Source organism: Lagenorhynchus albirostris, chromosome 14 (assembly GCF_949774975.1).
Source record: "Lagenorhynchus albirostris chromosome 14, mLagAlb1.1, whole genome shotgun sequence".
NCBI lineage: Eukaryota > Metazoa > Chordata > Mammalia > Artiodactyla > Delphinidae > Lagenorhynchus > Lagenorhynchus albirostris.
In genome coordinates, this window is record NC_083108.1 from 53,869,959 (window position 1) to 53,892,365 (window position 22,407).

At 40.8% G+C, this 22,407-nt stretch overlaps 1 protein-coding gene across 1 annotated transcript in view; it reads right to left on the bottom strand.

The window, feature by feature from the left end:
* MYOM1 (myomesin 1) overlaps nucleotides 1-22,407 on the bottom strand; it is a 141,658-nt gene that overhangs the window by 27,006 nt on the left and 92,245 nt on the right. Inside the window, exons 19-22 of the mRNA XM_060121828.1 lie at nucleotides 17,938-18,064; nucleotides 14,309-14,493; nucleotides 10,252-10,366; nucleotides 807-963 (exon numbers count right to left, since the gene is read on the bottom strand). Of these exons, the coding sequence (XP_059977811.1) occupies nucleotides 807-963; nucleotides 10,252-10,366; nucleotides 14,309-14,493; nucleotides 17,938-18,064 (584 nt within the window). The remainder of the gene's footprint in view (nucleotides 1-806; nucleotides 964-10,251; nucleotides 10,367-14,308; nucleotides 14,494-17,937; nucleotides 18,065-22,407) is intronic.

Below are 22,407 nucleotides of genomic sequence, written 5' to 3' on the forward strand. Positions count from 1 at the left end.
TTAACCCCTCCCCATAAGCATCCTCACCATTACTTAAGATTTCAAAATTCTGTAGAATAATGAGAATCATCTTTGAAGTTCACTTTTATGCCAGTTAAAGCTTTTCTTACATCATCATAAACGATGCCAACTAAAAACTGCTGCTCGCCATCTGCTTCTACAAGGATGAAGTCATTAGCCACTGCAGTCGCTGACCTTCAACACACCCTGAAAGGAGTTCAGGGTGGAGATCAGGAATGAGGCGCTCTGTGCTCTGGAAAAACTGGCAGAACAGGCCTTCAGGTAGTTAGGTATTTTTCAGGAGAAGATTTTATGAGCCCAATTTCTTGTATCTTCTCATAACTAGAAAAGCACTAAAATCATTGATGGAGACATCGGCTCCTTGTGACTAGCAGCAAGCTTCTGCCGAAATGTGTGCTTTGATTGCACGTTTCCCCTTCACCAAAATCACTTCTATCCTGACTTTCCTCCTTACCTTTTCGGAGCAGTTCCTCAGAGCTGTCTGAGATGCTGTCTCCTGGGCTATTGTCCTCATTTTGCCCCAAATAAAACTTAGGTCATAGCTCTCACATTGCGCTTTTTTTTTTCAGTTGACAGTGAGACACATATGAGAAAATACTTTAAATGGACTAATGTGAAAAGTATTTTATAAGGATTGTTATTTTTTAAGGTTTATACTGGTTTTCACTTTTTACATTTCCAGTTATAAAATATTTGGATTTCATTCTCTTATTTGAAATGGAAAGCGTACTTCATCCTCCTTTCATGAAAAGGAGACCCATAGTTAGGATTGAAACGGTGCGTACTTGTTGCCTTTGCTTTCAACCTCTAATCTTGGAGACTCCTCTGTGGGGACATAATCTTTGGACCAGGTGAACTCAGAATTTGGAGCCATCTGATCACATTCGAAGTTCAAGGAAATGACTCCATCATCATCCACATTTACAACAAGTTCTTTGGTTCCTAGAAGATCAAAAACAAGGCACTGATAGTTCCTGGTAGAAGTCAATCACGTAAGAATTCCTTACCTTGGGATCCCTTACTGTAGCCTTAAAGCAGGGCCTTGAGCCTGTGCAAGCAAAAAGCCCCAACTGCTCGCTGCAACTGACAATCCTGCTACAATTCAACTTTTGTGTTGTGACAGAATTAAATGAATGTACCATGTTTCTTAGGTAGTGCTAACACCATGGACAGTACTGTTTGTTCAGGGCTGAAGAAAATTGGTTGACGTGACCCTTGGGACAATTACTGGAGTATGTTGACCATAATAAGAAGGACAAGGCAGCCTTGGGAGAAAGGAAAGTTGAATGGTCCTTATCAGGGCCTAATTCATGACTTTTGCTTCAATATTACCCATATCTAACTAGTCATCAAGAAAGGATAGATAAGAGATAAAGAAATCAAAGGGAAATTAGAGGGGAGAAAGTAGAGGTAGTACGAACTGCCTATATTCACATGTTCAAAGTTTGTAAATCATTTAAGAATGAAAAAAAACTCCATGGAAACAAATTCTGCTGATCAGGTAATCATAAATTAATCTAAAGATGCCATTCTAGATTAGAACAATAGAAACCTAGAAATGACTGTTATTGAACTTTATGGAAATGAATTTCAAGAGATTCAAATGTTTCAAGATTAGTTTTTGGATTTTAAAAGAAAACAATAATGTTTTGAGGGATTTTTTTTGAGGGTTATAATAAATTACATCTGCATTCAATATAACAATTCAGAGTGTGTATAGCATATAAAATGTTCACATCTCTGCCTAAATCCAATTTAAAAGGTAAAATGCTCTTCTCAAATTGCCATTAATTCAATTACCAGTCTACACTTAGTTTGTTTCCATACATTAGGAAAAATATATTTAATTTCAGAAAGGTATAGTTTTATTTTTTTTAAAGTATAAAAAAAAATCTTTCAGTAGATACTTCCCAAGTGATGAAAGATTTTCTCTTCTAGATTGCATCATTCAATAAAACCTGTCAGGGGAAAAACAATTGCAAGACTCCTCCCAGGCGAAGGGCAAAACAAAACGAGTGCCTAAAGAGTGATTGGTGACATTAGGATGTTGGTTCCTAAGCCTGGCAGTTGGTCTAATTTGTGTCCTTATTGATAGTAGTGTGTGCTTCAACTATAAACCTCCAAAAAGTGATTTTTAACACATAGAAAACTTAGCGAAGACTAATTCTAGGAGATTTTAAAAAATTACTTTTTAAAAAATAAAGGGTTATTTTCACATTTGGCTATACAGATAAACAGAAATAAAGATCAATTAAAGATTTAATTTTTCCTAAGTGAAATGTCCCCCATGTATTACTTTATTGGAAGTCACAGACCATGTTTAATTTCTATTCCCAGTAACACATGACTAATCCTTACATTAGGATTAATGTATAACATTGCTGTATAACAAATAACGAACAAGTTACTTAAGAAAAGACTGACACCTAAGAATGCTGAGGTTTAGATGGTATTATAATACACAGTTAGCATAACTGAATCACAGAGAGTATAAATGGAAAATTTTCTGAATATCTGTATTGTTATAAAGAGGAAAGGAGAAGTAATGAAGTTGACTAAACCTTTCTTGCTATTTACATAATATCTATTTTGGAGGCATGACAGATTGTTCGTATTAATCATTCATTGGTTTATTTGTAATCTCTTTAAAAAGGAAGTGAATCATCCATATGCCTGCTGTTTATTATGTTGGAGGTATGACTTAAGTTTACAGCAGAAAAAAATATTGCTTAGCTTAAGAGTCTTGATTTTTATTAAAGTGAAAGATTTGACGTTTCTACAAAGGAGTCATAAAACGGAAAGCATATGAACAATATAATTAGCTTGGCTTTTCTCTCAATTACATGGATAACCTTGGTACCGTAACACTTCACTCATTTGGAATCTTGCCCAAGACCAAGAAGTAATGAAAACAAGTCTCTAAGAGCCAGTGCTGATGTGACAAAGTCCATGCACTAGTATTCTTGAACACTCAGTGGTGAATTCCATAGACCATCACTTGGAATCTCTACTTAGCTTGAGATGATTGTAACAAGCTTAGTTGGTCAGTTTCTCTCAGTAGATTGAACCCAAAAAAGAGAGGAAAGTAAGAAGCTACTATCATCAGGAAAATGACAGCAGGAGAGGAAGCAGAAAACTAAAAAGCAGGCACAAAGACATTATTTAGTAGAGGGACAAACAGCTCCTCACCCCATAAGACGTCACTATATTGTAACACTGGGCAATGAATAAGGTGGATACTTATGGCTCTGAGTCATTCAGAAAAAGGTAAATGAAATTAAGTATATTGCATCCAAGAAGTATGAAAGGTAGGTACTGAAATGTGTAATCTATTTTACGAGAATTTTCATCAAAGAGTCTTAGAATGAAATTTTAAATAATTGATGCTCTAGCAGTAAATTCTCAGGTAAATGGAACTACTGGGTATTTAAAACAATACCTTTTTCAGGTTTCTGAATGGCCAGATTTGGTCCCAAACCCATGCAACTTAGAGAATAGAAAAACCCTGCTTAGTTGTTGTCTCAATTGCCTCAGCTATTAAGAGAAGGATATAGAGCTGCCTCACTGAATTATTCTGGGCAATTAATTTTTGTAAAGTACTTGGAGATCTTTTGTGACATATGAAATGAAACAAAAGATGTTATTTTTAAGTCCCAGGCAATATGTGTGTTTCCACTTTAACCTATGAGTTTTACATCATTACTTTGTAGCTGGGTTCTAATGTAAAAAAATGTAATAATTTATACTTTTAGAAAACAACATGGTATTTTTTGAAAGTCTTAGATCAAAATTTGTGATTTGAAATTAAGTAATTGCCTGGAGGGGCAAAATAAAAAGTAGGGATTAGATGTAAAGTCAACTAGTATCTGAGTGTGCTCATCTGTGCAGCTTTTCTTGATTAATCATATCAAATCAGAACATGGTAGACAATACCTGTAGTGGATAAAAGAGAAGCATGAACATTTCCTCAATTTATGCTCACATAATTGTGGCTATGATGGGTGCTATTTGTTGATTTATTTAAATAAAGGGAAAAAAAGTTAAAACTCTCTTCCATACTTCTGTTTTAAAAATCAAATACTCATTAAGATGAGTATTTGATTAATTTTCAGTTTTCAATAAGTTGCACTGGTTGTTTATTTTATCAAGAACAGGGTTACATTCTACAAGGGCAGGGCTTTTGTCTTTAATATTTTCCATACATATTTACACATGCCAAGCACTGGACTGAAAAAACAGATTTAAATGAGAAATGTCAGTTTAGAATTGCAATGTTTATTTTATTGGAACTAGTCTTATTAAAGCTTAAGCATAACACCAATATTTTGATAAACAGACAAAATAAAAAAAAAACCAACAAAGAAAACATTCTAGTCGCAGTGGGTTTCCTACTTATGCTCAGAATTTAAAACTTGATCTCTTTCCTGACAAACAGTGATGCTGTCAACTGGCTGACAGTATCACTCTGAAAGTGATCATAATCACAAGATTTTGAAAAGTAAAGTTTACTGAAAATAATTGAAATACTAGTTTTCTAGGCATATTTCTTACACTCCACAAAAATTCTCTTTAGAAAATAATGTTTAGTCAAAATAACTTACTATTACAAAGAAAGAACACAGTTTCAACTGTATAAATATAAAACAAGGTTATTGTCTTAAAATGATTATGGCAACAAGTTATCTTGTTCCCTATTTGTCACATGAATTACAATGCTAATGCTCTCATACTCTTTCAACATGGCTTTTGAAATTCAAAGCCTTCTGTTACTGTTCAGCTTTAATTAATTGGTTAACATAGTTCTTTGAATAAAAGTGTTTTTGGAGAGTGACTTAGTAGACCAAGTATTTTATAATAATACCTATAATGGGAAATGGAATTGAAGTTGCCTGGAAAAAAGGTAGACTCTTCCTGCATTCTGGGTTTATATATAGAGGAAGTCATTTTTGGAAAATACATAGATTCATAGATTCCTCTCTGTGTAATAAAGAAGGTAATTATGTTAATCTGGAAAGGACATTTTTTCCACATATTAAAATCTAAGAGGAATTAATAGTGGTGTTCCTTAAATGAACGGATCCTGGATACATCATGGGCAAAAAATTCTAGTGAGATTTTACAAAAGATACATGACATTGAAATGGATGATTCTTTTTATAAGTGCTCTAGGAACACCAAGAGCAATGTAATGACAGCATTTCTAAGAGGCCCCAGGCTAGTCCACAACTACACCTGTGGAGATTAACCTGGTGCAGCGTCAGAGTGAAAGAGGTGCAGCTACAACACCCTCAAATTTTCTTTTTAGAATGTCCCACGGCCTGAGTTTTTGCCAAGCACTGAGCTGCTGTCAATCCATGGTTGAACTCATAAACGTCTAAAGAGACACATTCACATTCATTTGACTAAAACATGAGCAGAATGGTTCCGATATTTAACAGGCAGGCAGCAAGTTTGATGTTCTGCTGTCAAAGTAATGGAATCCCTATGGATATTCTCATCTAGATGAAAGGCCATCTCACTTTCCCGCAGAGTTGAGCTGGGAAAGTGGACCAAAGTTTGTCAGGACTTAGATTTTTCTCAAAAACAACCTTTGAATCTTTTCAAGAATATGAAGAATTCAGTTAAGAGCAGAGGAGATTTGGCTATAGAAAATGAAGGAGATAATTCTGGTCTGAAAAGGAATTAAGAAGAGTTGTCTCTAGTCAGCTGCCCCAACCCTAAACAAATCCTTAATGAGGACATAGAGGAATACTGGATTGCGTGGAATGGCATTTTAATAGTCCCTCCAGGCTTGCCACTACCCCCAGTAAGTGAATGGGTTAAAGTACGGCCCAGGGCTAAAATGAACTTTTGGGAAATTAACTCCAGCCCGTAATAATAAAACTCCAGCAAATAATGATTTTAAAAAGAGATAAAATTTAAAAGTGGGAATTCATCTTCTCACACATTTCATAATCTGATGTGATTTAGTCTTTTATATCTGCATTAATAGGACACTTTCATAAGTTTTATTCTTTGTCCTTCTCCATGGTGTGCGTGAGTGAGTGTGTGTGTGTGTGTGTGTGTGTGTGTGTGTGTGGTGTTTAAAAAAACTGGAGAGTGGGACAGAACAGAAGCAGACAGAAGTGAACAAATGCAATCGGCTGCGTGTAACGCTGAGGTCCCCTATGTGGAAGACAGGACCGCTGGCTGACCCACCAGCGGTCCTGGTGCTACATCAGGGCCTCCACCGGATCTCTCCCAACTCACCCTTCATAACCAGGGCATTCATTACGAGATACTAGGGTTAGGTTTACACGTTGCGGCTGCAAAACAGAGTCACACTCTCTCGCCAAAACATGGTAGCCATTCATTATTTTTTTCATCTATAAACCAGGTACTAGGCTATCGACATATAGAGAGAAAATAAAGTTCCTATGTTGAAGGAGCCCACAGTCTAATGCACAGTTCACAAACCTTGAATTTCATACTTGAATTACCCAAGGAGTTAAACAAACAAACAAAAATGAACCTATGCCCAGGCTCAGTCCTGGAGACTCTGATTTAATTGGTCTGGAGTAGTCTAGAATGGAGTCAGAATTTTCAAAAAGTTCCTGGCATGATTCTAATGCAATGTACTGTCAAGGTTGAAAACTACTTTGCTAATGGGTGAAAGAGAGCAGATAGTGAGCAAATATAAGTGAAGTTTTCTAAATTAGCCAGTTGAGCTAATCTTTAATAGTCAGCCTGGCTTCCTGCTTCAGAATCCTTCAAAGCTCCACCTCAAGGCCACTGAGCCTTCTCAGCCCTACCAGGTTCTAACACCTATCAATTTTCAGAAACTGGGATTGGTTAGTAGGTTGTCAACTCAATCCCAGCTCATTATTCCTTCTGGAGCTCCGTTCTTCTAACCTGCCTTGCTCTTGGTGAGAAGTCCTAACTTCCAATAACTCAGTTCCTGCCCGGGACTCTGCCTGGGTCTGGGTTCTCCTGCCCCTCACCTCAGTTCTCCTGCCTGCTGCTGCGTCTCTGGTAAGAACACCTGCAGCCTGTTCTGCCAGTTATTTGTTGCCCTCCAGATCACCTGCCACACCTTGGCAGGTCTCTCTCTTGCCTCCCGTCTGATCTGGTTCACTTTGTCTCCACCTACAGCCCAGACCTGATACAATCAACATAGATACTGTTTGAAAAATATCAAATATCAAGACTAGAAGTGCCTCTCATGTACCAACAAATCTACTCTAAATATTTTCCAGCTTATTCTTCTTACAGGCTTGTTTAGCTACTAGATTTCTTGGTAAGGCACAGCACACTTAGTCCATTTTGATCCTCATTACCAGCACGATCAGACTTTGCAGTAGTGGCTGAGCTACGTCTGCTGGCATTTTCGTCAACTTCAAAGGGAGACCAGTCACCCTACCAACCCCAGTGGATTAGGTTAACTTTTAACTGGAATTCAAATTGCACTTGAGGTATCTTGTTAGGTGTATTTGAGGTTTGCTGTTACATGATAAGCTTTATTCTCTATCTGAAATTTTAGTAATGTGTTCCAAAAGGAGTTGTTCTTCTGAAATAGCAATCCAAGTTTCACGTTTCAAACCTTGAAACTGATAACAGATCCCACCCCCCCCAACCCCGGCCCCAAACATTTTAGCATAAAATAAATACATGATTAAAAGTAATATATTGGTATTTAATAAAGTTAATAAATACAGACAACCTTAGGCTACATACAAGTTTTTACAGGGATTTTTGAAGCCTTAACACCTGTTTATAGCCTATTCATCTATGGGAAGTATTTTGTGAACCTCTAAGCTCTCATCATGCCATGCTGTAAACTGTTCTTCCACCAGCTCATAAGCCCAGTGGGCGGTGACAACGTCACATTACTCTACTTGTGGTGCCCACACAGCACCTGGCATGAAGCAGGTGTTCAGGAAACACATAGTGCAGGAATGAATGTGTCTGTTGCATATGGAACCAGCCTCAGTGCCCTGGGTTTGGGCTCCTTCATGGCGATGCTTCAAGTCAAGCATCTTGACTCTGTGCCTCCCGGGATTTTTTCCTAGGCTTGAGCCAGTGGTTCCTGAGCGGGTTAATCTGCTGCTGTTTAGTCTGCAGCTGCTGCTTGTAGTTATATTCTGGGAATGGAACGGCCACAGAATGACTTTGGGTGCCTTGTTCCAAACGAGTGAAACAAAACTCTCCCCCAGGAGCTCACCAGCAGACTCCTTTCTGATGGTAAAGTTTCCACCGTGGTGGCTTTACTAACATCCTGACTGGCCACCTGCCATTCCAAGGGTTATTGATGAGAAAACAGGAAATCAATTTAAGCTTTCTTTAGTCAATCAGATTTGGGTTCCACTGCTTAAAGGGTGCTTTTAACCTATCAATGACTAGATAGTTTATTTGTGTAATAATCTAAATGTTCTTACAAGGGCAGCCTCACAGTTGGGCTCTTCTGCATGTCTATTGGCACCCTAGATATCTGCACAGTTGGCACCTGAAGGGTCTGATTTCTATAGGAATGTGTGTCCTCATGTCTTCGTGTGTCACCTTTTACCTGGCATTTGGGCTCCTAGCATCTTTCTATTTTCTCATGAAGTTTTGCAAAGAGTACTTATATGAGGTATGGCACTCTGTCCAGACACACCTACCACACTTTGGTACCAGAAGGTCACTTCTGTCGTACCCGGTGCTAGAGGGTAGTTACAGGAGTAGATGAAAGCAGTTTATGAAGTAATAGGATGAAAGGGGCAGGTACTTCCTCAAAGGATACATTAGATATTCTTTTCAAGTATCATTAAGTGAGAGCAGAGTTTTCTATGTTTACATTCTTTTCTCATCCTAAAAACAAATATTACATTATATATCTGCTCTTTATTTCAGTCTGAAAATAGGATTAAAGTGAGAGTGCTTGGACTAGAATGAATATAAACTTAAAATAACTGGTTAATACTTTTTTTTAATCTTTTTTCATTTCCAGTAATTTCTTTCATGTAACCTTAATGAACTGAAATTTATAACTTTGAAAAGGAGATTAAATGACAAAATAAGTATTATATAATGATCTGAAACTACTTGCACAGTGAACACTATAAACTTTGTTCACATAACAAAGGGAAAGACTGTCTTTCCTAGTCCAATCATGGCATCTTGAAACTGGGAAGTGAGGCTGCCTCAACTCTACAGATCATTCAATTAGGACCGCTGTTAGTTTAATCCAGGGGTCAGCAAACTATGGCTTGTGGGCTAAATCTGGCCCATTGCCTCTTTTCGTACGGCCTGCAAGCTAAGAATGGTTTTTACGTTTTTAAACAGCTTTTACAAATAAAAAGAAGAGGGCTTCCCTGGTGGCGCAGTGGTTGAGAGTCCGCCTGCCGATGCAGGGGACATGGGTTCGTGCCCCGGTCCGGGAAGATCCCACATGCCACGGAGCGGCTGGGCCCGTGAGCCATGGCCGCTGAGCCTGCGCGTCTGGAGCCTGTGCTCCGCAGCGGGAGAGGCCACAGCAGTGAGAGGCCCGTGTACCGCAAAAAATAATAATAATAATAATAATAAAATAAAAAGAAGATTAATATTTCAAGACCTGAAAACTAGTTATAATTCAAATTTCATAATGCATGTAATGTATCATATTACATAATGCATATATCAAGCACAATAAAGTTTTATTGGCACATAGCCATGCTCACTAATTTATGTATTGTCTCAGCCTGCTTTTGTGCCACAGCAGAGTTGGGGATTGTTACAGGGACCACATAACCATAGAGTTGAAAATATTTACTATCTAGCCCTTCACAGAAAAAATTTTCTGTCCCCTGGTTTAATTTAGTAGCTACAATTATATAAACCCTACTTTTGTTTAAGGATCATGCTTGCTACCTGGGCTGTTCCAGCTTCCTCTGTGATGGGAAAATATTCTTGTGGGAATTAATGGCCGTAGTATAACAGGAATAACGTCCCAGGAATGTATGCTTTAAACAGTTGGTCCAGGAAGCATAACTTGATCAAGAACTTCCCTGTTTTTAAGTATGAACCAGAGTAGCCCTGGACCACTACAAACGTGGCTCACCCCTGCCCTAAGGTCCTGGGATGGGGTAAATGATTGTCAAGTCCTACGCTCATTCTTATCAATCATTCGGCTAGCATACAGTGATGATTTTGAAAATGAGGAAAAGCATAGAAGTAAGGTTGAATGTTACTTTGGTATCTTACACAGATGAGACTAACGAAAAAGTAAAAGCCTACCTGGACGGGTTTCTGCCACAACAGGCCCAGCAAGGTCAGACGGCTTCCCGACACCTGCCTGGTTTACGGCTCGGACTCGGAACACGTAGCTGACACCCTCTTTGAGGCCTTGCACCTGGAAGAAGCAGGTATAGAAGTGATGGGTGCTTTGTGTCATTTGAACAGAAGTGCCCTTCCTCTGTGGTGGCAATTCAATTATACAGCACAAAGGGCACAGGACTTGGGTTCTGAACGTCCTTATGTCAAAGGCTGTGTGTGGCTTCAGCTAAGACTTTCTTCTCTCTGGACCATGTGTAAGTAGAGATTTCCAAGATCCCTTGAAACTCAGATGCTGTTTATTTTTTAGATAATTTAATGGCCACCAGCATCAGAAACAGAAGACTAATACAGGTATGCTTTAAAGGAGTTAGCCACCTTATTCTTTGGTCAAAAGACAAATTACAAAGTGCTCAGGAGAGCTTATATGCTGCCCTTTTTTTCCTGATCCTTTTGAGACGTTCCATGAATAATTTCAGATAAAATTTCTGACAAGAGAGGGGAATTACAAGCACGGATCACAGATCATGGATCACTTTCCGTTTAAAAGCATGTTAAAGCACTAGAACAAAAACAAACAAAAATTGTCCCTATAAATATAATACAGCTATTTCTCACTAAACAGACAAGCAGGGACTTCCCTGGTGGCACAGTGGTTGGGAATCCGCCTGCCAATGCAGGGGACACGGGTTTGAGCCCTGGTCCGGGAGGATCCCACATGCCATGGAGCAACTGAGCCCATGCTCCACAACTACTGAGCCTGCACTCTGGAGCCCACAAGCCACAACTACTGAGCCTGCATGACACAACTACTGAAGCCCATGTGCCTAGAGCCCGTGCTCTGCAACAAGAGAAGCCACCACAATGAGAAGCCTGCACACTGCAATGAAGAGTAGCCCCCGCTCACTGCAACTAGAGAAAGCCCACGTGCACCAATGAAGACCCAACGCAACCAAAAATAAATACATAAATAAATAAATTTTTTAAAACGATAAAATCTTAATAAATAAATAGACAAGCAGTTAACATGATTGTGAATTTTAGTAATTTGTGAATAGTCAAATATATTCAAATTCCAAATCCTCACATTTTCAATCATCAAGAAGATGTTTGCTGAGGACCTATATTATATGTGTGCCACCAAGCTAGAGTTACAAGAGCATAAGAGAAGTAAAAAACATATATAGTATGTTTTTATACAACAGTCCCACTTCATAATTTTTTGTGACTTTCTTTGGGTTCAGCACAGTCTCATTAGTATTACAAATACTGTCAATATTTTACAAAAATTATGTTTTCCTTTTTAGAACATGTGACTTTTAAAAGCTATATGTATTTTAAGAAGGAGTTTATTACACACAAAGGGCACAATTTTTTCCCATAGTGTTGTGATGGAGATTAACAGCCAAAATGGGATTTAAATCAAACAAAGCTAGAATATACTTATTCAACTAAGCGAAGTGTTTGTGACCATGTATTTAGATGAGCTATGTATTAAATTGTTGGGTTTTTAATCTACTTATTTAATTGTATTGTGTTTATGGTAACAGAATGTCACTACTTATTTAGTGATAGCTTTCACTGGAGCTAATGGATTTTTGAAATGAATTTTAATCCGTAAATGAATTTAGGCACAGGCTAAATGCATAAGAGTTTGATGTATTTAAATTCTATGCTTAGAAATAATGCCAGGCAACTGTGGATCTACAGAAAGGAACAGAAACATTTCCTTGTCGTGATAAAAACAGACCAGTTGCCAGGTACCTGCCACATCTGCACCTGCCACTTAGGTAATATGTGGCCATGAGTCAGATTTCTGCCAACACGGCACAGGAAGTGAATCCACTTCCTAGTGTCTAGTCACTGAGGTGACAGGCACACCCCTCCACTCTTCCATCACCGCAGGGGCAATGACTGCTGGCTTAAAGCACTAGAGATGCATAATCTATATCCCCCACCCCTTCCAATTATTCAGTCCCTCTCACCACATTGTCTCAGCAGATTGTAATTACCAATCAAGAAGGAAGCATGAGCTCTGTTGGTTAAACCTTTTGGTGGATAGTAATGCATCTTTCACTCTCTAGGAACCCCTAGACACTCAGTGCTAATGTGAATGGGGGTGCTTCTGGCAGAAACCGGTTAGGCCATTATGTTCCAGTGCCATGGTGCTAAAATCTCCTGTTCCTGGAGGTATATGTCCTTTCCTCACTTAAATTTGACAGATTAAACTTTTTAACATGCACATTTTTCCTCCATTTCAGGGCTGAAACTATGAAACATCTGGAAAAGTGACTCCACATCAAAATGGGTATGGGAACTATAGGACATCTCTACTTTTCTTCTTTATGCCTTTACTGCTTGAATTTGTCATCATAAGCATGCATCTGTTTTATAATCAGAAAAATCAGTAATTCTATTTTTGCTTTAAAAATTGTGGCCAAACTCTAAGGTCATTTCCTTACAGAAAGTTCGTCTCCTGGTTTGTGAGGGGCACTCAACCTCAGTCTCTCTTTCCCCTAAATTTGCCTTTCTTCTTCTTCTTTTTTAAAAAACTGAGTGACATTAACCATTCTTTGATGTGTTTAAACTCCATTATTTTCTCTTCCTACTCATTTTTCCTGGGCTCTTGGTCCCCTTTGCTTGGCTTCTCACTCTCACTTGGTTTCCCGTGAGTCGGGCTCCTGGGATCCTGTGCTATGGCAGATGGAGGATTTGGAAGTCATGCTGGCCATAAGCACACACCACCATCATCTAGGATGTGTCCGACCTTTGTTTTACATTGGCCTTGGGGATGTCTTTGTATCGAGAGGCCTCCTGACTTCTCTGGACAGCCAAACAGCACCCTAGGCTCCAGACCTTCCTTGACCTTTTCTCTTCCCCAGGAAATGTGACCTTCCTTATCTCCTCATGGTGTTGTAAGGGGCTGGAGAGCTTACTGGCACATGGGAAGCTGAGTTAATGGCATGTTGGATATAATGGTTTAAGGGTCATCTCTCCTGGAGGGTACATTTACATCTTTTTATAGGGACCCCAGAGAGTGGCTGCCCTAACCCCAGAGAGTGGCTGACAAATGGTATGGACTTTAGTGGCAGGTTGACAAGAGAAATCTCTTAAACCAGGTATGCTCTGAAAATCCTCCAAGGCCCACGCCCTGGGTGGTGGCATATTCTGCCAACAGATAAGACTGTACACTGAATGCACTGTGAAGCTTCCTGTTTGACTGTGGTCATACAGTCACACTTCATTGTACGTAACAAGAACTGGAGTCATATTCCCCACAGTTTCTGAGGCCTTGTTGTAGATTCAGGGTCTCCAGATGCCACTGCTGATAATAGGGGGAAACATTCTTTTGAGATTTCTATTTGGTACTAGTGAGAGAGTCAGTGGCTAGAGCAGAACAGTCTCTGGCAGATAGAGTTAGAAACTGGATCAGTTGGAACACTCTAGAGGAACCTGGAAGGCAGTGACATGGAGAAGGGTGAGAACAAGGTCAAGAGTTGAGGCAACTCATTCCTCTGGTCCCTGAGAGCTCATGTGAGCACAGGGGTGAGGGGGCAGGGGAGGTAAGGCCGCCACGACTCAAAAGGATCAGCAGTTAAAGGCGTACAGGCATGAACTCTATGAAAATAACACCCTCAAATCAAAAACCACCGGCAAAAAAATTCGAGGTAGGAATGAGAAAGTCACCTTTTGGAGATGGTAACATCTTAAGACTGTGAGTAACAAAAATGTGAGGTGGGTAAGTGGAGGCGAGGAGGGACAGAAGAGGGAGGAGGGATCTTTCCTAAAGCCAGGCAAAGGGATTTGGGTCAAATTACAAGCAAATTGTTTTAAGTATCAGAAACATCCCCAAAACCTCACCGACTGCCAAATGGAATCCTACCAGGATCCCAACACATGACACAGACCAATGCTGAGATGCTCTGCTTTATCTCACTGACTTTAAAGTTAACTTCGTTAGAAGAACTGTTTTTCTTTAAAAAAAAAAAAAGATTTTCTGAAACTGTGAGCATCCTCTTACCTTCAGGTATGTGTTTTTCAGAGCCGCCTCATTGAGTCCTCGCCACTGGTCCTGTTTGGCACTGGCCTCCTTCATGTCCACAAAGTAGCCAGTGACCGGAGTCCGTCCTGAGTGGATTGGAGGCTTCCACTGCAGAACCAGGGAGGTTTTTCTGACTTCACTGTACTTGAGACTGTGCGGTGGTCCTGAGAGGGAAAGAGAGACTGATGCGTAACAATCATAATGGAGATAAGAAAACTCCAATGTGTGTAAACCTAGAACCACATTTAAGGTCTTAAAGTTGAAGCTAATGCTGGTGTTCTTCTTTTGTAAAATCTACTACTCCCATGGAAACAGGTATTCCGTGCTCATTTCATATCAAGTTTCCTCAACAGCTCTGTATCAGCCTATTAAGACCCTTTACGGGCAGCAAGTGGTTAAGGCCAGTTCAAGGTGCCCTCCAGCAGCTGGATGAAGCCTTGCCCTCAGGCTGTCCTCAGGCCTGTGTTCCTCACCTTTTATCATAACAGTTTAATTTGGTTGCAGATTCAGTTTCAGATTATTTTTGGATGACAATCTGAAAATACCCCGCAATCTCAATTATGACGAAGAAAGCAACTCTCTTTGATGGCTTATGAATATAGAAAAATATATATATTGCAAAATATATATCCCTCCCTCACTGGAGGGATATCTTTCTCGTAAAGCATATATCCCATATAGGGGTAAAAGCAAACTACAATTGTGGTTACAAAGAACTTTCACCAAAACAAATACAATCAATCCCATGGGCCCTGAATCTATGCTAAACCCTATCAGGTGTTTTACATTCTTTTATCTCACCCATCCCTAAAACAATTAACAGAAAGCTCAGAGACACCAAGGAACTTGATCAACCTGTTCAGGAAGGAAGCCAAATACTTCCTGTGTGTGCTCTTTGCACTCTTGGGCGAGTCCCATCTACTCACTGATGGCCTGCATCTTTGCATGACTACCAGCTGCTATGAAGGTGATATAGTTATTTATTTTCTTTCTTTTTTTTTTAAAGGATATAGTCAGATTTGCACTTTATTTATTTATTTAAATTTATTTATTTATTTATTGGCTGCGTTGGGTCCTCGTTGCTGTGCGTGGGCTTTCTCTAGTTGTGGCGAGTGGGGGCTACTCTTTGTTGCGGTGTTCAGGCTTCTCATTGCGGTGGCTTCTCTTTGTTATGGAGCACAGGCTCTAGGCACGCGGGCTGCAGTAGTTGTGGCTTGCAGGCTCTAGAGCGCAGGCTCAGTAGTTGTGGCACACAGGCTTACTCGCTCTGCAGCATATGGCATCTTCCCGGACCAGGACTTGAACCCGTGTCTCCTGCATTGGCAGGTGGATTCTTAACCACTGCACCACTAGGGAAGTCCCTTTATTTTCTTTTCTCTTTCCTCTTTTTTTTTTTTTTAAATAACAACTGGTTTCTAACCAACCAATCAAAAGCACCTGAACTGACTCACAGTGGCCTGAGAGCCAACTACAAGCGCAGACTCCATCATGCTATGCTTTGGCATTTTGCAATTGATCACTGTGTTCTTTGGGCCCTTTTCCTCAGCTTAATGGTCACTGGCAATGAGTCATCTTTGTCTCCTGATGATGCCTTCTGTGGAAATAGGTTTAAATAACACCAGTACCTTACCCTGGTGTGGAGTGCTCTGTTTTGCAAAGGGCTTTTATGACCATTGTCCTGTGTCATCCTTAGGAGCCAGAGAGGCATCCCAACAGGTAGCACCAGCACTTTCTTCCAGAGAAGGACCACTGTGCTGCTGCTTCCTACCCCCTCGTGTCTTGGAATGAGCAGACCTAGTTTCCAACCCTAACTGCCACTTATTGCCTGTGTGACCTCCTGGGTATCATTTAACCTGAGTCTGTTTCTTCATCTGACAAAATGTCCTAAATGCTCTCACCTATCATAAAGCTTTCTTGACTCATGGCTTTCCCAACACTTCTCAGTGAGTCAAGGGTGAATCTGGGAAAAGAGAGGCCATGGGCATGGAGGACTGCCCCGTTCACTTCTCCTCTGAGTTGGGAGCACTCACCCTGCAACCTCTTTTGCTAACTATATTTCTGTCTATCAAACCATTTTCCACAGGTCTGCTCAGAATTTCTTGGTCTGTCGTCATTCACATTTTAACTTTATTCAGGAACTGCAGTAATTTAAAAACAGACCCACTTTTGTGTAGGTGGCAGAAAGAACTTAAGAAATATCGCCAGCTTCAAGAAGGCGAAAGGAAAGCCACTGTGTTTGCCACTTGTATTAACTGAAGGTGAGTGAACTCTTGAACTTCTCTTGAGTTTCTCTTGTAATCTTTTTATTCACACGTGATAGAGATGTGATGCAGATGGATGCTCACTAAGTGAAGGCAAAAAAGATGGTCCTCCAAATGCACTAAGGTTTCAAATAGAGGAAGCGGGTGGCACTGGGGGCATGGCTGGATCCACCCAGTGTGCCCAGTGTGGCCTGGTGTTCTAACATGGTTGGAGCCAGTGCTGTAGCAGTTGTTATACAAGCTGAATATCCAACCCAAGTGGGAGAATTTAGTCATTCTGTGGCACTAAAGTATTTGGGTGTTTGAAGTTAGTGCCATTGGAAGCACAATAAAACCATCCACTAGGGACTTCCCTGGCAGTCCAGTGGTTAAGACTCCGCCTTCCAATGCAGGGGGCACAGGTTCAATCCCTGGTCGGGGAATTAAGGCCCCCCCATGCCGTGTGGTGAGGTCAAAAATTAAAAAACAAAAAGCAAACAAAAAAAAACCCATCCACTGACTATGTTGCTAGTCTGACTCTTAATGACTTAGTAAATTTGTTAGTATTCAGTCTTTACATTTGTTCACTGTTGTAACTGTGTAAGAGTTAAAAGCATAGGTAACTGTTTCTGGCTTCTCCCCACTTTCATCCCTGCCCCGTCAACCACCCTCTATGACAACCTCCAAAGGAGAGCATTTCCAGTCCAGTTCCAGGATCTTTATTGTGATGCAGAGTTGGGAAAAAGTTGACATAGACAGAAAGGACTCAAGAGCTAAGTGGAGAGATATAAGAGGCAGGAGGCCAGGACTGAAGCCCTAGGCAGGCATGTTAGGTCCCCTGTATGTACAGTGAAGAGCTGGGAGCAAGGGAGGAGGAGACCACAGGAAGGAGGACACAGAGGCTGGGGCTGAGGAGACGGGGGAGGGAGGCTGATAAATGAAATGCTCCAGAGCAGTGGGAGAATGCACAACTTGGGAGTGCCAGAGGACATTTTTAAGAAATTTTGCTGGGGGATGTGAATTGGATGCCCTTTAATGGCCTTGAAGAAGACAAGCAAAGATTAGAATTCCTTTTAAATAATCAAGTGGCATTCAAACTGTGTGCTTCCGTCCATCCTACTCCATGCAGAGGCTGAGCTATGGGGACTCTAGGATTTATTTGGAATATAAGAAATTTATACTCAGTTTTATATTGGTACCTATTGTTTCATAGTACTGTAGAAATATTTAACGTAAACACAAGGGGCTGAGAGAATTTGTCTCCCTTAGAAGCTGTATATAGGTACCACTTAAATTTAGTTCCAGGTTGTAGGTTCCATTAGAAGAAACTCTGAGCCTCAGTGCTGAGACATGGTCTTCCCGGTTTACCTGGAACAGCAATGGTCCACTCTTCACATTTGAAGCTTGCGCTTACTGCCGAGGGTGCTCCCAAGCCAGCGATGTTCATGGCTGCCACTTGGAACTGATATACCATGTTCTCCTTCAAGTTGCTAATCTGCAACATGGACAATATCATGGATAGTGAACGTTTCAGGTTTGTTTTTCTAGTGGTTCAACGTCTTATTTATTTACCTCCTGTGTTGGACATACTCTAGGGTGACCCCCCAATGAGTCACACCCTTTTGTAATCTCCCCTTGCATTGGGGTGAAACCTGAGACTTGCTTCTAGCCAACAGAACATGGCAGGGGTATTGGAATATGAGTCCTGTGATTGTATTATATCATATGGCAAAGGAGGAGGGATATTTCAGATGTAATTAAGATCCCTAATCAGTTGATTTTGAGTTAATCAAAAGGGAGATAGATTATCCTGGGCGCACCTGACTATGATGTTGTGATTTATAATAAGACATATATATTTGGTTTTTGTCCCCATTCCTGGCACAGAGCTCCTAAAACACTTGTAATTTCCTAAGTGATGAGAGTTATAAAGTATCTTTTGTTGTGTTAATGAGGTGACTTTTGGAAAGCACCTAAGGATGGGGACTGGTTGCCAAGGGAACAAATCATGCGATTAGAGGGTGGGAACTTTTGGCCTCATCCCAGACCTCTGGACCTCCGGGGAGGGAAGATGGGCTGGAGATTGAGTTCAATCACCAATGGCCAATGATTTAATCAAGCGAGTCCATGTAATGAAACCTCCATAAAACCCCAAAAGAGCAGGGTTCAGACAGCTTCCAGGTTGGTGAACACATGGAGGTGCTGGGACAGTGGTGGTCTGGAGAGAGGATGGAAGCTCCATGCCCATTCCCCATATCTTGACCTATCAATCTCTTCTATCTGGCTGTTCCTGATTTATACCTTTTATAATAAACTGATAATCTGGTAAGTAAAATGTTTCTCTGAGTTCTGTGAGCCACTCTAGTGAATTAATCAAACTCAAGAAGGAGGTTGTGGGAAATTGATTTATAGTCTGTTGGTCAGAAGCACAGGTGACATCCTGGACTTTCAACTGGCATCTGAAGTGGGGGCAGGGTTATTCTTGAGGGACTGAACCCTTTACATGTGAGACCTGAGTCTATCTTCAGGGAGACAGTGTCAGAATTGAGTTAAATTGTGTTTAACACAATTTGAGTTAAATTGAGAAGTGTTGTGAGTGTGAAGTAGTGTAAGAGCAAAGGAGAAACACACAGGAGGGAAAGTGAGTTTTTCCAAAGGACTGACTTAATCAGATAGAAACTCTTAAAATGGGGTTTGGGCCCTGCCTAAAGAGAAACACTGTCATGATGGCCTTGAAGAAGCAAATACTGTTTTACAAACTGCTTAGCCACTCACATTTGTAGAAGGACAGCCTCTAGGAGCTGAGGGTCTCAGACCTACAGCTGCAAGGAACTGAATTTTGCCAACAACAGTGAGCTTAGAAGAGGAACTCGAGTTCCAGATGAGAACGCAGTCCAGCTGAAACCTGGTTGCAGCCTTGTGAGACCCTGAGCAGAAGACCCAGCTAAGCCGTGCCTAGACTCCTGACTCAAGAAAACTGTGATACCACAAACAGGGACAGTTTGTGGTAGTTTGTTACACAGCAACAGAAAACGAATGCATGTACAGATGAAAATTAAATGAATTCTAATCTTGGAATCAAAATACTCAAATTCTTGTAATATTTCTGCTCTTTACTGAGTGATCTCATATTTTCTATATCCCTCAGTATGAACTGGGTTGTTGTGGGGGGAAATATATGTAGTAAAATAATAAATGTGAAAACATTTGCAAAATAGACATGATGGAATGTATTAATGTGAAAAAAATCCATGAACTAGGCTTTAAAAGAGGAGACAATGAGTAGAAGGACGTGCTCTCACTCCCTCTTGGAAGAACACCAGAATGACAACTAACTGCTGAACAATCATCGACAGGAAGACACTGGAACTCACCGAAAACATACCCCACATCCAAAGACAAAGGAGAAGCCACAGTGAGACGGTAGGAGGGGCGCAATCACAATAAAATCAAATCCCATAACTGCTGGGTGGGTGACTCACAAACTGGAGAACACTTATACCACAGAAGTCCACCCACTGGAGTGAAGGTTCTGAGCCCCACGTCAGGCTTCCCAATCTGGGGGTCCGGCAACGGGAGGAGGAATTCCTAGAGAATCAGACTTTGAAGGCATGCGGGATTTGATTGCAGGACGTCAACAGGACTTGCGGAAACAGAGACTCCACTCTTGGAGGGCAAACACAAAGTAGTGTGCGCATCGGGACCCAGGGGAAGGAGCAGTGAGCCCATAGGAGACTGAACCAGACCTACCTGCTAGAGTTGGAGGGTCTTCTGCATAGGTGGAGTGTGGCTATGTGTCACCGTGAGGACAAGGACACTGGCAGCAGAAGTTCTGGGATGTACTCCTTGGTGTAAGCCCTCCCAGAGTCGCCATTAGCCCCACCAAAGAGCCTGGGTAGGCTCCAGAGTTGGGAGCCTCAGGCCAAACAACCAACAGGGAGGGAACCCAGCCCCACCCATCAGCAGACAAGTGGATTAAAGTTTTACTGAGCTCTGCCCACCAAAGCAACAGCCAGCTCTACCCACCACCAGTCCTGGCCATCAGGAAACTTGCACAAGCCTCTTAGATAGCCTCATCCACCAGAGGGCAGACAGCAGAAGCAAGAAGAACTACAATCCTGCAGGCTGTGGAACAAAAACGACATTCACAGAAAGATAAACAAGATGAAAAAGGCAGAGGTCTATGTACCAGATGAAGGAACAAGATAAAACCGCAGAAAAACAACTAAATGAAATGGAGATAGGCAACCTTCCAGAAAAAGAATTCAGAATAATGATAGTGAAGATGATCCAGGACCAGGTAAAAAGAATGGAGGCAAAGTTCAAGAAGATGCAAGCAATGTTTAAGACCTAGAAGAATTAAAGAACAAACAAACAGAGATGAACAACACAATAACTGAAATGAAAAGTACACTAGAAGGAATCAATAGCAGAATAACTGAGGCAGAAGAACGAATAAGTGACCTGGAACACAGAATGGTGGAATTCACTGCTGTGGAACAGAATAAAGAAAAAAGAATGAAAAGAAATGAAGACAGCCTAAGAGACCTCTGGGACAACATTAAACACAACAACATTTGCATTATAGGGGTCCCAGAAGGAGAAGAGAGAGAGAAAGGACCCGAGAAAATATTTGAAGAGATTATAGTCAAAAATTTCCATAACATGGGAAAGGAAATAGTCAACCAAGTCCAGGAAGTGCAGACAGTCCCATAGAGGATAAACCCAAGGAGAAACACGCCGAGACACATAGTAATCAAACTGGCAAAAATTAAAGACAAAGAAAAATTATTGAAAGCAGCAAGGGAAAAACGACAAATAACATACAAGGGAACTCCCATAAGGTTAACAGCTGATTTCTCAGCAGAAACTCTACAAGTCAGAAAGGAGTAACATGATATACTTAAAGTGATGAAAGAGACGAACCTACAACCAAGATTACTCTACCCGGCAAGGATCTCATTCAGATTCGATGGAGAAATCAAAAGCTTTACAGACAAGCAAAAGCTAAGAGAATTCAGCACCACCAAACCAGCTCTACAGCAAATGCTAAAGGAACTTCTCTAAGTGGGAAACACAAGAGAAGAAAAGGAACTGCAAAAACAAACCCAAAACAATTAATAAAATTGTAATAGGAACATACATATCGATAATTACCTGAAACATGAATGGATTAAATGCTCCAACCAAAAGACACAGGCTTGCTGAATGGAAACAAAAACAAGACCCATACATATGCTGTTTACAAGAGACCCACTTCAGACCTAGGGACACATTCAGACTAAAAGTGAGGGGATGGAAAAAGATATTCCATGAAAATGGAAATCAAAAGAAAGCTGGAGTAGCAATGCTCATATCAGATAAAATAGACTTTAAAATAAAGAATGTTACAAGAGACAAGGAAGGACACTACATAATGATCAAGGGATCAATTCAAGAAGAAGATGTAACAATTATAAATATATATGCACCCAACATAGGAGCACCTTAATACATAAGGCAACTGCTAACAGCTACAAAAGAGGAAACTGGGCTTCCCTGGTGGTGCAGTGGTTAAGAATCTGCCTGCCAATGCAGGGACGCGGGTTTGTGCCCCGGTCCAGGAAGATCCCACATGCTGCAGAGCGGCTGGGCCCATGAGCCGTGGCCTCTGAGCCTGCGCGTCCGGAGCCTGTGCTCTGCAACGGGAGAGGCCGCATCAGTGAGAGGCCTGCGTACCGCAAAAAAAAAAAAAAAAAAAAAAAGAGGAAATTGACACTAATACAATAATAGTGGGGGACTTTAACACCTTACTTACACCAATGGACAGATCATCCAAAATGAAAATTAATAAGGAAA